Source organism: Salmo salar, chromosome 09 (genome assembly GCF_965601325.2).
Source record: "Salmo salar chromosome 09, fSalSal1, whole genome shotgun sequence".
NCBI lineage: Eukaryota > Metazoa > Chordata > Actinopteri > Salmoniformes > Salmonidae > Salmo > Salmo salar.
The window spans coordinates 120,503,564-120,520,844 of record NC_138299.1 but is presented as its reverse complement, the minus strand read 5'-3'; the positions used below and the strand labels follow the sequence as shown (position 1 = coordinate 120,520,844).

The window sequence follows — 17,281 nt, the reverse complement described above, 5'->3', positions numbered from 1 at the left end:
TCTCCTTTAACTTGTAATTACATCTTCCACTGATTAGATCCAGTATCTCCTAACTTTTGCCACATACCAAAGCTCTATGACTCTAGCCTGTAGCCTATTGCTGCTTTGATGAAATGGGCCAACAACAACAAGAAGAACAAGCTACATGCACCATGCTCCACTCTAGTTTAAACCAAGAGCAGTCAACATAAATTGTAACATTTCTCTCTCTCTCTCTCTCTCTCTCTCTCTCTCTCTCTCTCTCTCTCTCTCTCTCTCTCTCTCTCTCTCTCTCTCTCTCTCTCTCTCTCTCTCTCTCTCTCTCTCTCTACTGCAGCAGTCGTGTTCGGATCTGTACAGGGCCTTCCGGACAAGTCAGTTAAAATTACACACACCCAAGACTCGTGACAATCATGTCAGATAGCTAGCATAGCTAGCTACTCCCAGACCTGTGACATTATTCTGAATTCTGGGTCCCAGGCCGGGTGACGGTTATTCGGTTACCAGGTGGATGATCTTCATTCCAGCATCATGTCCAACATGTGTGGGCGTCATACTTTCATGTTTTCCCGAAGGCTGATATGAATAGAATAGAATTGCTTCTTTTTTTCCCCCAGAGGGAACTTCAGTATAGATTTCAGAAACAGATCAACGGTCAAATGTACTGCACGCTGTACATACAGCAGTGTACCGTACATTCCAAAGTCAATCCATTGAGGTGCATTTGTAAGGCTCTGTCAGAACATCTGCTAGTGGATTTAACGTGTTTCCACAGGCACGTGAACGTCAATTGGCGATTGATCGAAGCACTGAATAGATAGACGTGCTTTTCAATGAGATGTCCACATCCTCCTTTCACCGGGCCTCTTCCAAGGCCGGATCCTCGGAAAACATATCCACCGAACAACGGTAAGAGTATAATCGTATACAGTAACTCTACGAGTCGTTCAAGGACTCCCTTGTAAAATAAGCAAATGTGCGGTCATAGGAGAACTAGACTGTCATTGTTTGTAAGGTACGTGATATCGATGTTCACGTCTTATACAGTATCAATGAGATATGGGTTTGTCTCATTTCAGGAGGACTTGCTGAGAGTAACGGGGACACACACACTGGTGCAAAAAATGATAACGCACCCACACAGACAAACACTTCTGCCACCATTGACACACCCCCACACACACACACACGCACTCCTCACAGATGCTCTTATAAAACGCGCGCGCACACACACACACAGGCACGCGTACACATACACACCTAATTGTATCTGAGTTGTTCCCCCTCTGTAATAGTAGCAATTAGACAACCCTCATAATCACACTCTCCTCGTTATGTAGCTAATTTCTGTAATTACAATTCGCACCAATAGGCTCCTCCTTCCTTTGTATGTCCTCTCTCTGTCTCCCCGTCTTTGTGCATCTCTGTCTGTGTCTCTCTCTGTTTCTCTGTCTGTGTCTCTCTCTGTTTCTCTGTCTGTGTCTCTCTCTGTTTCTGTCTCTCTGTGTCTCTCTCTGTTTCTGTCTCTCTCTGTGTCTCTCTCTGTTTCTGTCTCTCTCTGTGTCTCTCTCTGTTTCTCTGTCTGTGTCTCTCTCTGTTTCTGTCTCTCTGTGTCTCTCTCTGTTTCTGTCTCTCTCTGTGTCTCTCTCTGTTTCTGTCTCTCTCTGTGTCTCTCTCTGTTTCTCTGTCTGTGTCTCTCTCTGTTTCTGTCCCTCTCTGTGTCTCTCTCTGTTTCTGTCTCTGTCTGTGTCTCTCTCTGTTTCTGTCTCTCTCTGTGTCTCTCTCTGTTTCTGTCTCTGTCTGTGTCTCTCTCTGTTTCTGTCTCTCTCTGTGTCTCTCTCTGTTTCTGTCTCTCTCTGTGTCTCTCTCTGTTTCTGTCCCTCTCTGTGTCTCTCTCTGTTTCTGTCCCTCTCTGTGTCTCTCTCTGTTTCTCTGTCTTTCTGTGTCTCTCTCTGTTTCTCTGTCTCTTTCTGTGTCTCTCTCTCTTTCTGTCTCTCTCTGTCTCTCTCTCTCTGTTTCTCTGTCTTTCTGTGTCTCTCTCTGTTTCTCTGTCTCTCTGTTTCTCTCTCTGTTTCTCTGTCTCTCTGTTTCTCTGTCTTTCTGTGTCTCTCTCTGTTTCTCTGTCTCTCTGTGTCTCTCTCTGTTTCTCTGTCTCTTTCTGTGTCTCTCTCTCTTTCTGTCTCTCTCTGTCTCTCTCTCTCTGTTTCTCTGTCTCTCTGTGTCTCTCTCTGTTTCTCTGTCTCTCTGTGTCTCTCTCTCTCTCATTCTGTCTCACTCTCTGTCGCTCTCTGTCTCTCTGTCTGCTCTATCTATCTCTCTCTATTTATCTCGCTGTCTCTCTCTCCCTCTGTCTCTCTCAATCTCTCTGTTTATCTTTCTGTCTCTGTCTCTCTGTCTGTCTCTCTGTCTGTCTCTCTCACGCTCTCTGTCTCTCACTCTCTGTGTGTCTCTCTCTGTCTCTGTCTCTCTCTATTTCTCTTTTCTGCGATGAGGGGGAGCTCAATAAGGTGTACTATGTGAAGTGATGTGTGTGTCTGCGAGGTGCATTGGGTAAGAGAGGGACTACATAGAATAGTATAGTGCTGTTACAATGCTGATGCACCTACAGTACAATTTGTGAAATGCTTTTGTTGCAGCATCGGCGACTGAGTTTTCCAGTCATTTCAGGTTAAGATCATGGGTAAGGTAAGAGTGAGGGCTCACCTTTGCTGCAGTGGTTCTCTCCTTCCAGCAGGGGGCACCAGGGCGGGTCTCCCTGGCTGGCGAAGGTGCGCATGTGCAAGTAGCTGATGGTGAGGCGGATGACCGAGGCCTTGTCCAGCTGGCTGGTGATGGCCCCGGGGAGAGGGAGCATCTTGGCCAGCTCAAAGAACTCAAAGTTCTCCTTGCCGCGACGGGAACGAGCAGCATTACGAGACTTCTCCTTCCGCAGGTTCTGCAAACTGGAGGAGGAGAGGAAAGGTCCGGGGGAAAGGGGAGAGGGGAGAGATAGCAAAGAGAAGGTAGAGGAGAATTCTAAGTGAAAAGGGTGTGTGGTTCATGCCAAAACCCGAAATGATAAAGAATCCTAATTGACCGCAGAATGAAAACCTGTGGCTTGGTCGTGTACGCTGACGATGACCCGAGAATAGTCCTTTAAAAGGCATATAATGACACCCGCAATCTTAGTGAACCAATCTCAATTCTAATTTGTCTCCAGCAGATTGTCTGTCTGTGTAATTCCAGACAGAAAGTGCTCTATCTCCCAGGCTCTATTCCCCTGTCCCACTGGTACACACATGGCTAATACACAGCACAGCTAGTGCGTCTGCTTCCAACACACACGCACATGTACACACACACACACACACACACACACACACACACACACACACACACACACACACACACACACCTCTCTCTCTCCCTCGCTGTCTCACACACAGCCATGCGACTGGCTGGCAGGTACCGGGCTGCAGCGGTGATTGAGTGATCAATGGGAAGAGGAGGGGCCGTGTGGCAGAGGGGGGCCTGGGCTCAGGTAGCCTGTCTCTCTGATTGGGTATCGACTCCCCTCAATGGGGCCTGAGTGGTAGAATTATGTTGTCACGGCGACTCCACAGTTTGTGTCTGTGGTAGAATAAAGAAACAGCATTTCTCCTCCGTGTCTGTGACATCGATTCTCATTCCGGGCCTGCAGACTGCCTGCCATGGGAGTTAGGGTGTGTGTGTGTGTGTGTGAGAGAGCGAGAGAGAGAGAGAGAGAGAGAGAGAGAGAGAGAGAGAGAGAGAGAGAGGGCAATAGAGAAAATAAAACGTGTGTGTGTGTATGTTTGTGTGTTTTTGCATGCATGTGTGTGGTATTTGTCCTAATCAGCCAACACGTTCGTGTTTCCCCGGTCGGTCTGCGTTCTCCAGGGTGTGTAAACAGCTGTGTTTAGAATAGCTCTGTCCTCCACAACGTCTCATTATTATACGAGCTCAACTCGCCAGAAAGGACAATCAATACTCACCCATTGATTCTGCTTAGTTTTTATATCCGCCAATAAATGACCGTCCCATTAATAATTCCATCCAAATGTACGTAATCTCCCACTAAGGGAAAAGGATTAACAGCCATGACACCCAAGGCTACAGAGCGATAACCATTTTACCATACAGTACAGAGTGTGTGAGAGGGTCTGTGTGGATGTGATCGTTTAGAATATGAGTGTTTGTGTGTGTTAGCACACAATGCAATGCTATTATATGTGTGTGTGTGTGTGTGTGTGTGTGTGTGTGTGTGTGTGTGTGTGTGTGTGTGTGTGTGTGTGTGTGTGTGTGTGTGTGTGTGTGTGTGTGTGTGTGTGTGTGTGTGTGTGTGTGTGTGTGTGTATGTGTGTGTGTTTTTCTCACCAGGGCAGGGTGGGGGGTTTGGCCAGTAGTCCCTGTAGGAAGTCCCACTCCACGCTCACGCACTTTCCCTCGCTGACGAACGGCATGGTGGCCATCCTCCAATCACACGCAGCCGCCACCGCTAACGCAGGCCGCGATTGGCCGAGGCTGTGACAGGCTCAGACCCCCTGCAGTAGTGAGGAAGCGAGAGAGAAAGACAGAGACACAGAGAGAGACAGAAAGAGAGAGAGAGAGAGAGAGAGAGAGAGAGGAATAATTATGCTTAGTTAGGTGTACATTTCTCTATAAAAGCTTTGAAGAACGTCCACTGTGCTAAAAAAAAAGCCATTCACTACAGAAGTCTCACTCCGGTTAGCAAAGACAGGGCAAAGCAGACCCCCTTCCCCCAATTCCCCTGTCTCCCCACACACACACCCTCTGGCTCCCAGTTCTACCAGCGGTGCCAGTTGGCTGGCCTCCCTCTCCCCTCCCCCTCTCTGCCTCTGTGCTCTGGTGACCTTTAAAAGGTCAGCGTGGCCTGCAGCAGCCTGGTGTCCTGCCCTGCGGCCAGGGGTGCCCTCACTACCGCTGGGTCAACACTATCATGGGAGGGGAAAAATAATAGGTAGAATAGGGTCAGGTTGGGGTAGGGAGCTGGGATATGGGGAGCCAGACCTGAGTTTGACATTTCAATGAAATTACTTTCTATTAAATCTAAAATGTTGCGTAATTTGGTGAGATGTTTAAGTAGTCTGTCCACAAGAGAATACTTTCTAGTGCATTTTACATGACTGTGACAATTCCCAACCCGGCATCACATCAGTGTAGAATCTCTGTAGCCGACACACTGTCCCTGTGCAGTGTGTAACAATGACATTGTACATCACCTTCCCCAACCTGGCTGGCTGAGTACATTGCATTGTGTGAGGGGGAAATAAAAGTCACACAATTGATCTCCCCCTCCCACACACGCACGCACGCACGCACGCACGCACCCACACACACACACACACACACACACACACACACACACACACACACCACACACACACACACACACACACACACACACACACACACACACACACACACACACACACACAACCCCTCTGTCTCGTACCTGTATGTTTATCTCTTAATTGACCCAATCTGTCCTTATCTAATCTGAGTCTCTATCGGCCGTGCGTCTCTATCTCTAAAGACAGAAGCCAGGCAGCACATCAGCAGTGGCGTGGGCCGTAATGGACGGTAATTATTCAATCAGCTTCATAACCTTGTCGCAGGTTGGGATGCTACTAATGCACTCTCCCAAATGGACCGCGGCACCGGCCTCCGACTGCAAATGTTCTCTACAGCACCGTCACAACAAGCTGTATGTCAACTGTATCATCTGTGGAGGGTTATTGAAAACAATGAAAGCTTATTCCGATATAAAACAGGCTCTAAACACACCGCAGTAGTCTTGCCAAAACAACTTGACTTTGGTATACCGGACGTAAAAGTATTATGGTGTGTGCACGCGTACGTGTGCATCCAAAACAGCCCCGTGCGGGACATGTGCATGCATGTGCTTACATCTGTGTGTACGTCGGTGTGATACCTCATGCTGTGCTGCCCTGCTCTCTGCTCTGTGGCTGGCTCTCACGTAGACAGCACAGGAGGGAGTGCGTTCACCAGCCTCTCCATCGGTTGGTTGGTCGTTGTGTTAGTTAGTTCGTTTGGCTGCTCGGCTGTTTTGTTTTCAGCGGGGACGTTTAATTAGGGCCTCCAGCTGTCAGAGGTTCGTTAAAACGCTCCGACCCTCCCCGCAGAGCTCTGACTGGGGGAGTCGGGCAAATGAACACATTTAAGGCAAACAGCACGCAGACAATTGCCTGCTGGAATGCCACCGGCTCCCCAGGCTACAGGGAAATGGCTGTTTTATGCCTCGCATTTCTCCCCTGGAGCCCCATAGAAGACTTGGCCAAGGTTGGCGGGAGCTGGGTCTAAATACCAGCTAAGACCCCCACCCACTACACTGGACACCTCAGGGACACAGTCAGCCCTGGTAATGTCAGTCGGAATAGAATAGGATAGGATATGATACAATAAAAGAGAAGGGAATAGAATGTTTGGAGTGCCACTTTAGCCGGCTAACATTGGCCTGTGCAGCGATATTTTTTATTTAACTAGGCAAGCCAGTTAAGAACAAATTCTTATTTACAATGACCCCGGCCAAACCCAGACGACGCTGGGCCAACTGTGCTCCGCCCTACGGGACTTCCAATCCCAGCCGGCTGCGAAGCAGGCTGGATTGGAACCAGGTACTGCAGTGACGCCCTTAACACTGAGATGCGGTGTCTTAGACCGCTGCGCCACTCGGGAGCCCCGAAGTTAGACCGCAGGCTTTGACATCGGGAAAGACAACAGCCGCACCCCTCTCCTTATCTTCCCATTAGCCCTCTTTCTGCTCCTCTTACCACGATTAAATACTGTCTGTCTGTCTGTCTGTCTGTCTGTCTGTCTGTCTGTCTGTCTGTCTGTCTGTCTGTCTGTCTGTCTGCTTTTAAATGTTTACTATACGGTATGACTGGTCCCTCAACCACCCGACGGGACAGCTATTTCCCATCTCACGAAAGGAGAGAAAGCAAGCGACCGTAGAGGTGTGAAAATGTCCAAACTGTACAGAGGCAGAAACTCCTCCATATCAATTATGTAGACTAGAGCAGTATTTTACTTCTATTTTCTTCCGGTGGGGGTTATTATCACATTGGTGAATAGACCTTGATGAGTGGCTGGAGTGTCTATAGCTTCAGTATTCTGCTCTTCCAAGGGTTAGACTGCTTATTATGCCCCCACACGGCTGATGGTGGAACATTTGGAAGTCAGATGTTTCTCTATTTACTTTTTAATTCAACTGCTGATCAATCCACGGCTGCACTGGATCGCTGGACATTATGATTTCTCTCTCCCTCTCAGGTTCGGTATTCCGGTCCTCAGACGGCAAGCCATCTCCACGTCGAAGCGCCGGCTCCGTCTGACCTTGACGACTCCGGATCAAGGTTCTCCCCAACTCTCAAGGAATTAAGCGCTTCCCTCCTCCCACTGCACCCTTCCCTGTCCTCCCCAACCCCCACCCGGGTCATTAATTATATAATGGAATCAATACGCTGTTAGATTAAACAAGAGTGACCCTGCCCACCCCCAGGTATCATCACGGCAATGAGGAGGAAAGGAGGGAAGGAGGGATGTAACGGAACAAACGGTGTGACCACGAGGGAACAAGAGCAGTTGGGGTTGACCATTCCTAAACAGGCCCTACCTATAGCTGAATGACCACAGAACCAAGAGATCTACTGTGGAACCTTCCAGAGAGAAGGATGGATGGAGAGGACGGGGGTGGATGGAGAGATAAAGATAGAGAGAGGGATGGGTATAGAGAACGAGAGACGGGAGATATAGAGAGAGGGGTGGAGAGAGAGGAAAAGGAAGAGAGGGAGGTGCGCTAATGTTCACGTCTACTAATCGATAGCTCTCTCCCTCCTCCTCTTTCATTTCATCGGGGCCTCAGTAGGCTTTCTTTGATGTCCTAGTCCTCACGGACACGCCGCAACAGAAAATCCATGCTTTTCCACGATGATGATCCACTGTGGGCTGGAGCTCTGAGATAGCATGGTAATACTGTATGGGAACACTGTCAACACACCACAGACCCACTTTAACAGCCGTACATGAAAGTAGCCCTGACGGCCGGGAGATGAATATCAGAGAGGGCCTAAGCAGCATAGATATACAGAAGAATAGGTAAAGGCTTCGTGAACGTAACGAAAGGTGCGATATCAAGTTGAAGTGGAACTTGTGAGTCAGAACTGGGAGAAAATCAACAAAGATCTCCTAAACCGTCCGAAAGGAAAAGAGAAAGGACTTAGGGAGATAGAGAGAGAGATGCATAATGTTGCTGTACCTACGCATTGTTATCTGGGAACAGTTTTAGAAGAAAGACACTAAATCCACTTCCCTCGGGCAGGAAGAACATCACCACTGACCTCTAAATAACCACATGCCATAGCCCAGCACACAGTGTAATGCGCGGGGTGACTCATAACCCCGCAGTTATATACGCGGGGCGGGCGGGTTTAGGGTCATGGAATATTGTGTGGGTGAAGGGCGGGTAGGTGGCGAGCGGTTTGAATAAAGAGAAAATAATGCATAAAAAAATGGACAATTGTTGTGCAATTCATATCTATAGGCTACATTGACGTTTTTCATTCATTATTTTTATCTGGCATTAGTGCATAAGCCTTATGTTTAGAACCTAACTGCATGCGCCCACCAGATACACCCCAATCGCCAAATGCTTTTGGGAACTTGGGCAGAGAAAGTGAATGGGAACTGTTCAGTGCATTTTCTATATTTGCGGGTTTCAGATTTTCACTTTATCACGTATAGTCGGGCGGTCGTGGATGCACAAACAAGCTGACCTGTGCATCACTAGCACACAGGGTCACACACACACGCATACAGTATGCACACACACACACACATGCAAGTGCAGACACATTAACATATACATTCAAATAGAAATACATGTATACAAATGTCAGAGTTCAGTCCAGTATCAGTTGCTTATAAGGGTTGTATAAGTTGTGTAGCTGTGTCCAGGGCATAATGGATGTCAGTGTACCTGCCCTGTATTTGGTTTAGTACATGCATGTCTATTTACGTTGTCTGTTTTTTCTTGGTACTGATCTGTATTTTTGTGGGGGCAGTATGTAAGAGTGAGCGAGAATATTTACGTAATTTCTTGAGTGTGTGTATACTGTATCCTTGTCCTTTTATGTATAGTACAATATTCTAAAGAGAGTGTGTTTGAATATTCTCAGTGCATTTATACTGAACAAAAATATAAATGTAACATGTAAAGTGTTGGTCTCATGTTTCATGAGCTGAAATAAAAGATCCCAGAAATGATCCATACACACTTAAAGCTTATTTCTGTAAAATGTTGTGGACAAATTTGTTTACATCTCTGTTAGTGAGCATTTCTCCTTTGCCAAGATAATCCATCCACCTGACAGGTGTGGCATATCAAGAAGCTGATTAAACAGCAGAATCATTACACAGGTGCACCTAATTTATTATTTATTTTATTTTATTTCACCTTTATTTAACCAGGTAGGCTAGTTGAGAACAAGTTCTCATTTGCAACTGCGACCTGGCCAAGATAAAGCATAGCAATTCGACACATACAACAACACAGAGTTACACATGGAATAAACAAAACATACAGTCAATAATACAGTAGAACAAAAGAAAACAAAAAGTCTATATACAGTGAGTGCAAATGAGGTAAGATAAGGGATTTAAGGCAATAAATAGGCCATGGTGGCGAAGTAATTACAATGTAGCAATTAAACACTGGAATGGTAGATGTGCAGAAGATGAATGTGCAAGTAGGGATACTGGGGTGCAAAGGAGCAAGATAAATACATGCTGGGGACAATAAAAGGCCACTCTAAAATGTTCTGTTTTGTCACACAACACAATTCCACCGGATGTCTCATGTTTTGAGGTTGTGTGCAAATGACATGCTGACTGAAGGAATGTCCACCAGAGCTGTTGCCAGAGAATTAAATGTTCATTTCTCTACCATATGCCGCCTCCAACGTCGTTTTAGAGAATTTGGCAGTCTTTCCAACCGGCCTCACAACCGCAGACCACGTGTAACCACTCCAGCCCAGGACCTCTACATCCGGCTTCTTCACCTGCGGAATCGTCTGAGACCAGCCACTCAGACAGCTGATGAAACTGAGGAGAATTTCTGTCTGTAATAAAGCCCTTTTGTGGGGAAAAACTCATTCTGATTGGCTGGGCCTGGCTCACAGTCATGTGAAATCCATAGATTAGGGCCTAATGAATGTATTTCAATTGACTGATTTCCTTATATGAACTGTAACTCAGTAAAACCTTTGAAATTGTTGCATGTTATGTTTATATTTTTGTTCACTATATATACTATTCATATTGAGGGATTCCTCACGAAACCCAGACCAAAAAATACCATGATTTGGGGGATTTTCACAAAATGTAATCCATAGAATGGTCCTTTGGAGGAAGGATTGTTTTTAAATATTAGAAATGTGTATATAAAAGCAGAATTGAAAAATAATTTATCAAAGTTTATGACATTTTGGCATAGCCAGGCCTACTTTAAGACTCCATAATGTTTCATCTGTAGGTGCTACAAAGCAAACATTGGTATCATATGAAGCTTTACCTCTTGCTCTGTAATATGACTAGTATTTCGATTTCAATAAGTCTTTTTTTTAAGTGTTTTTCCGCGGATTAAAGGCTGTGGGAGATGACAAAGTGCACATAAAAAATAACATGTACCGAATAAAAAATACAAGTTAAATGGGTTTCCATCGCATTTTCAACTCTACTGATGGTTTGGTCACAAACATAATTGTGTTATACAGTATAGCGGATGTGCCCATTCTGGTCTAGGGACGTGCGCTCTAACCAACAGCTCACAGATACAGTGCAAGTATAGCCTACATGATGAGATTATTACGGACAAAAGATGATATATTTTTGGGTCAAACGGCAGCCAAGCATCGATCATCATGTCACCAGAATAAGACCCTTGATTTTTACTGGAAAGGAGCATCAAGCTCACCACCTTGTGAAGTTCATCGTAACTTATTTTATCTATAGTGTAATAAACTGCAGCTTTCCCAATTCCTAGTGGGAGCCTGGGAGGACCACACAAGATATCATTACTGCGATATGATGGTAATTATATCAATATTTGCACATAAAGGCATTTCCTCTGCCATTTCTCGCATAATTCATTTTACAGACACAAAAAGATCCCACCTTGTCTAGGGTATGTCGTTTTGTCGACATTTGGAAAGTTTACCGACGAATGTTCTGTTTCCATCAGGTTAGTTGGGACATTTTTTATATCCAACATGTACTTTACTCACGTAAAAAGGTTGGATGGAAATCTGGTCAGTGATACTATAAATATCTGCAGAATAAACTGAATGATGCATATTGGAATGAGTCTGTGTATGTGCACCTTTTTCGTGTAAGAGGGGACGTGTGTGTGTGTGTGTGTGTGTGTGTGTGTGTGTGTGTGTGTGTGTGTGTGTGTGTGTGTGTGTGTGTGTGTGGTGTGTGTGTGTGTGTGTGTGTGTGTGTGTGTGTGTGTGTGTGTGTGTGTGTGTGTGTGTGTGTGTGTGTATGTATGTATACTGTTAAAAAAAAGGTGTATATCTAGAACCTAAAAGGGTTCTTCAGCTGTCCCCATAGGATAACCCTTTTTTAAGAACCTTTTTCGGTTCCAGGTAGAATCCTTTTGGTTCCAGGTAGAATCCTTTTGGTTCCAGATAGAACCCTTTTTGGTTCCAGAACCGTTTTGGGTTCCATGTAGAGCCTTTTGAAACCCTGTCCACTGTACAGGTAACTACCAAAATAAAGGAAACACCAACATAGAGTGTTTATAATAGGGCGTTGGGCCAAGATGAGCTACCAGAACAGCTTCAATGTGCCTTGGCATCGATTCTACAAGCATATGGAACTCTACCACGAGAAATTCAATAATTTGGTGTTTTGTTGATGGTGGTAGAAAGCGCTGTCTCAGGCACCGCTACAGAATCTCCCATAAGTGTTCAATTGGGTTGAGATCTGGTGACTGAGACGGCCATGGCATATGGTTTACATCGTTTTCATGCTCATCAAACCATTCAGGGACCACTCGTGCCCTGTGGATGGGGGGCATTGTCATCCTATGGGAGCATAGCCATGGCCTGCTCTACATTTTTATACATGATCCTAAGCATGATGGGATGCTAATTGCTTAACTAACTCAGGAACCACACCTGTGTGGAAGCACCTGCTTTCAATAAACTTTGTATCCCCCATTTACTCAAGGGTTTCTATGACTATGGCAATTACCTGTATGCATGTGTGTGTCCGTGTGTGTATATGCGTGTGTGTGCATGGGTATGTATGCGTGTCTGCATCCGTGCTTGTGTATGTGCGTGTACGCGTCCGTTGTGTGTGTGTGTGTGTGTGTGTGTGTGTGTGTGTGTGTATGTATGTGTGTGTGTGTGCGTCCGTCCGTGTGTGTAAATCTTCGGGCCATGGCTCCCTGCAGGGCAGTGTGTGAATGACAGCAGGGGTTATGTAAGGAGCCACAGCGGGACAGAGTGGACAGACTGACCGGAGATCAGGTCAGCAGAGTGTGACACTAAACACATCTCACTGACACTGAGCTGACATCCTCTGTCACTGATGCAGCCACTGTCTGTCAACACGCACACACACTTCTCCCGATCGCTCGCACTGTGTGTGTGTCAACAGTCAGACACCTCTGTGTGTGTGAGTGTCTGTCTATCCTCTTTGACGGTGAGTCAACAGTCAAACAAACCAGAACGTCAACCTGTCTGTCTAAATATCTCCCTCCTTCCTGACGCTAAAGAAAGTCTTCAGAAAAGAGCATGTCGATGACTACCTGATAGTCTTCAAACATGTCTTTCCCCATCCACAACTACCAACGCCATCCCAATGTCAACCTGTCAGATCTAGAATATCCGACCCTCTCTCTCCCTCTATGTGAATGTTGCCTCTCAGACCCCTTTCACTGCAATAACTATTGGAGGTTAGTTCATTGACATGTTATTCAACAGAGCAAAATATATTATGGCCTGGTTGCCCAAGAGTCTCTTCATATTATAAAAACGTTTCAAGTCGTTTTGTGGAGCTCGACTCCATATTTTCTCTGGTACAGAAGAGGACAGGGTCAAGAATGTCAAATCACCCAAACAGACAGATATAAAAAAAATCAACTCAAAGAAGACAAGTGCTGGTTTGAACACGGCCCACGGTCAACAAGGACTAACAATTAGCTATTACTGATTGATCGAGACAATGCGTGTCTTCTCCTTTCAGAGCCCATAGGAACAAGTGACGCTGTGGAAATTGCCTGCGTCTGTGATGCCAATAATGTCTGGACCCATGTTTTTTTTATTGATACAGACACAACCACCACAGCCCCGAAAGCATCTTCTAAAATCAACAGTTTTATTGGTCTATGAAGGGGTTGTGCGATACTGGGTGGAGTGGTTTCTCCTTGCACCTGCAGTGACTGAGCAGGTGGAGCCCTACAGATGGTGGTGGTGGTAGGATCATGTGCTGCTATACCTCACAACACTCACACAGCACAGAAACAGTCCATTGCTGTCAACAAACAACACACTCCACGAAGACGGACCAGGGACACGCACACCTGGGTAAAAACACTGGTCCCTGTGTTGTTTGCGCACACGCGCACACACAAACCCACACGGACATATACAAACACATTATTGCGCACACACACACACACACACGCGCGCGCACATTTGTTTGTCAATGCACCACTCTGTCTTCCCTAAGTCACCCCTCTCCTCCCTTTTATGTAGCTGTGCTGTGTCTCTACAAACACACAGCTAACAGAGCCTTAGACAAATGAAAGGCATAGTCTGACATAAAATACCTCATGATCCCTGTTCTTTTGTACGGTGTGATTAGATAATAACATTGGTGATATATTTACTATTTTACCATTAGGCACCAGATTACACAGGCATTTTGTTACAGTCAATTAGGGCCACCTGCTGTTCGTGCCCTAAAGAACTACAATCATCCATCCAGCCAAATGGGCTTTTCTCTCCTTCCTCTCGTTCCTCAGCATACTAATACTTCTTATTCTGAACGAGCCACAGAAGACAGGAAATGTCATGGAAATGATGCTTTTCGTGGCCGAAGAATATGACATCGTTTATATATATATATATGTATATATAAAAAACGACGTCTTAATGATAACAGTAATAATACATGTTGACCGTTCAGCGCGCTGGCAGAAAATAAACAACTTAGGAAGTAAGTACTTTGCTTATGTCTTGTTGTGCCAGCAACTTTTATCCAGTTTATTTTAGAGAGTTACGGTAAATACACAGACAATACATCCAGTCCCGAACAGACAAAAAAAACAAAGCAGGTATTTACATCCAGGCACATTTATATCCAATGTGTTTTCCTTCACCATGACGTGAAGATGTCACATATCCATCCTATTCTGAATCTAAACTACACTACTTGACATTTCTTGTAACTATATTGTTTTCCTCTCCATTTTAAAAGTGAACTAATGATACACACTGATTTCGCCACAGACGCTCTCCGTCTGGTTCAAAGAGGAATATTTCCCACTGAATGACAGGTCACGGCTCAGACCCTTTTTTAAGAGCAGAGAACCATAATGTGTCTGTACTTATGACACCTTCCAAACTTTGCTTAGAATCGAAGAGAGTAGATGACACACAGAAAAGTGGGACTTCCCCTGAAACTCTCTGAAACGAGTAACTTTGTCATTCTAAAATACGTGACATCTTAGGACACTCGCAAACTGACATAACCATCTGACCATATAAAACTCACACGACTGTTGTAATGTCAACCAGTTGACAGTATTTCTACAGCATCACATCAACTTATCAAACAGTGGAAGTGTGTTTGTGTGTGTGAATGTGCGTGCAAGTATGTGTGTGTGTGTGTGTGTGTGTGTGTGTGTGTGTGTGTGTGTGTGTGTGTGTGTGTGTGTGTGTGTGTGTGTGTGTGTGTGTGTGTGTGTGTACACTGACCAGAAGTTGTTCCAGGATGGCCTAACCTGATGGGCATTTCCAGTGTTGACTCCTTTCCAGCGTTGAGTGCACTTACTCTCTCCTCTTCCTCCTCTTTCCTTCCTCCTCCTCTTCTTTAGACTCCTGTGCCCCCCAAAACGGCCCAGCTGGGGTCCCTTCTCCCAAAAGCACTGGGGCTGTGCTGGCTGGACCGACTGGAGGCACAACAATCCCCTCACGCTCACAATAGACCTGGACACGCAGGCAGGCAGGCAGGCAGGCAGGCAGGCAGGCAGGCAGGCGGACCCACCGCGGAATCCCGTTGCAAGTGTATGTGTGTGAGAGTGTGTGTGTGAGCACGCAAGTGGTGCTAGCTGGTGGAGAAGAGACGCTATGCTAGCTCTGGATCACTTCACTAACACTCTGCTCCCTCCGCCACTTCTTAGAGATGGACTAGGATTAGGAGACAGCCAGCGTGAGATTCTCTCTCTCTCTTGCGCGCGCCTGCATGCTCTCTCTCGCTCTCTCTCTCTCCTCTTCCTCTCCCTCCCCCCTCTCTCTCTCACTTTTTTCGCTGAGAATCTTTCGTTTAATTTCCTCTTGGGAAAGCTGTGCACATTGGTTGTCTCTCTCTCTCACTCTCTCTCTCTTCCCCTCAATCGCTAGTAAATATAAAAGGCATGCTTGTACAGCCCTTGCCTCGGCCTCTCTCTCTCTCCCCCGCTCGCTCGCTCTCTCTCTCTCTCAGTCACTCACTGTGTCTCTTGCTCTCGTACACCCCTCCTCCTGCTGCCTCTCACTTTCTTTCTCACTGTCAAAGCTGCCTTTCAAATGCTGATTAGCAGGGAGAGTAAAAGACAAGTGAAAGAGGAAGAGATAGCGAGAGAGAGAAAGAGAAAGAGAGAAAGAGGGAGGGAGAGAGGGAAAGAAGGAAGGGAGGGTACGTGTAACTGAAACAAATGGGAGATTCCATCACATACAAACACATTGTAAACTGTTTCCTTAGTCTTATGCACAGTCTATCCAACAAACACGTCCACAAGTGAGGATCTGCAAAACAATCACACAAAGTGTGCACGTGAACAAGCATTTACACACACACACACACACACACACACACACACACACACACACACATGCGTGCGCACAAACACACACATACGGACACACACGCACAAACACATTCACGCACAAACATACACATATGCGTACACACACACACACACACACACACACACACACACACACACACACACACACACACACACACACACACACACACACACACACACACACAAGCATGTGCATACATGAGCAAATAATCACATTCAGACACTCACTCAAGTACTCTCTCCAGCCAACCTCCCTCCCTTCCTCCATCCTCGCCCCCCCCTCCTGTTCGTTCCCTTTGCCCTCAAACACTACTCAGAATATTGATACATCACCCCCCCTCTTTTTTTCTCTCCGTCTCTCTCTCTCCATCACTCACTTTCTCCACTGAATACTGATAGGCTGTCTACTCCGTGGTCTGGGTTCCAAATCTCTCTCTCTCTCTCTCTCTCTCTCTCTCTCTCTCTCTCTCTCTCTCTCTCTCTCTCTCTCTCTCTCTCACTGCACTCACCAAAAAAAAGGAAAAACAGCTACATAAAAGGGAAATAGCTGAAGTTAATGCATTGAGGTGGACATAAAATGAGATAAGTACCATTTCAGATTATGTCAAGCTAAAATGGGCTTAACATTGTGCGAAGGAAAGGGACAGAAGGGAGAAGAAAATTGCTGCTTTGGTACCCAGGGCGTGCGGCGGAAACGAGCTGACTCGTAGCAACAAAAAGAGAGGCGTGTGAAAAGTTTAGGCAAATGAAGACGCATTCAGTGCTTCGGTTTCACTGGTTGTGAAGGCAGCCACAACCGTGAATGAGAGAGAGAGAGAGAGAGAGAGAGAGAGAGAGAGAGAGAGAGAGGCCAGTGAATTCCTCAAAGACCCCCAGTGGACCCCCACCCCTCAGCAGTTTAAACAGCTGACAGCCCAGCCACTAGAACAAAAACAACACTGAGCACGGGAGTAAAAAGTTCCCCCACTCAAAAGAAGAAGCCCAAAGCGAGAGAAGGGCCTTTTGGGGGTTGTGTTTGTGTGCGTCTACTCCTCTCTTCTGTCTGTTTTAGAAGAGATCCGCTGTGAGACGGGAGAGACAGAGTGGGTGATTTTGCCCTCCAAACCTTCCTGCGACGCCCTTGAAGGAGTGACTCATGGGGACGAGTGTCTGTCTCCATATGTAATCATCATCCACAGGGTTCAG

At 46.1% G+C, this 17,281-nt stretch overlaps 1 protein-coding gene across 2 annotated transcripts in view; it reads right to left on the bottom strand.

The window, feature by feature from the left end:
* Nucleotides 1-15,873, bottom strand: part of LOC106612396 (neuronal PAS domain-containing protein 1) — a 36,326-nt gene extending 20,453 nt beyond the window's left edge. Inside the window, exons 1-3 of one of the 2 annotated variants that reach the window (XM_014213486.3) lie at nucleotides 15,006-15,873; nucleotides 4,354-4,520; nucleotides 2,683-2,921 (exon numbers count right to left, since the gene is read on the bottom strand). In XM_014213486.3, coding sequence (XP_014068961.1) covers nucleotides 2,683-2,921; nucleotides 4,354-4,448 — 334 coding nt within the window. In that variant the 5' untranslated portion in view covers nucleotides 4,449-4,520; nucleotides 15,006-15,873. The remainder of the gene's footprint in view (nucleotides 1-2,682; nucleotides 2,922-4,353; nucleotides 4,521-15,005) is intronic. The other variant, XM_014213491.3, reaches the window with a different exon arrangement.
* Between the last annotated feature and the right edge of the window lie 1,408 nt (nucleotides 15,874-17,281).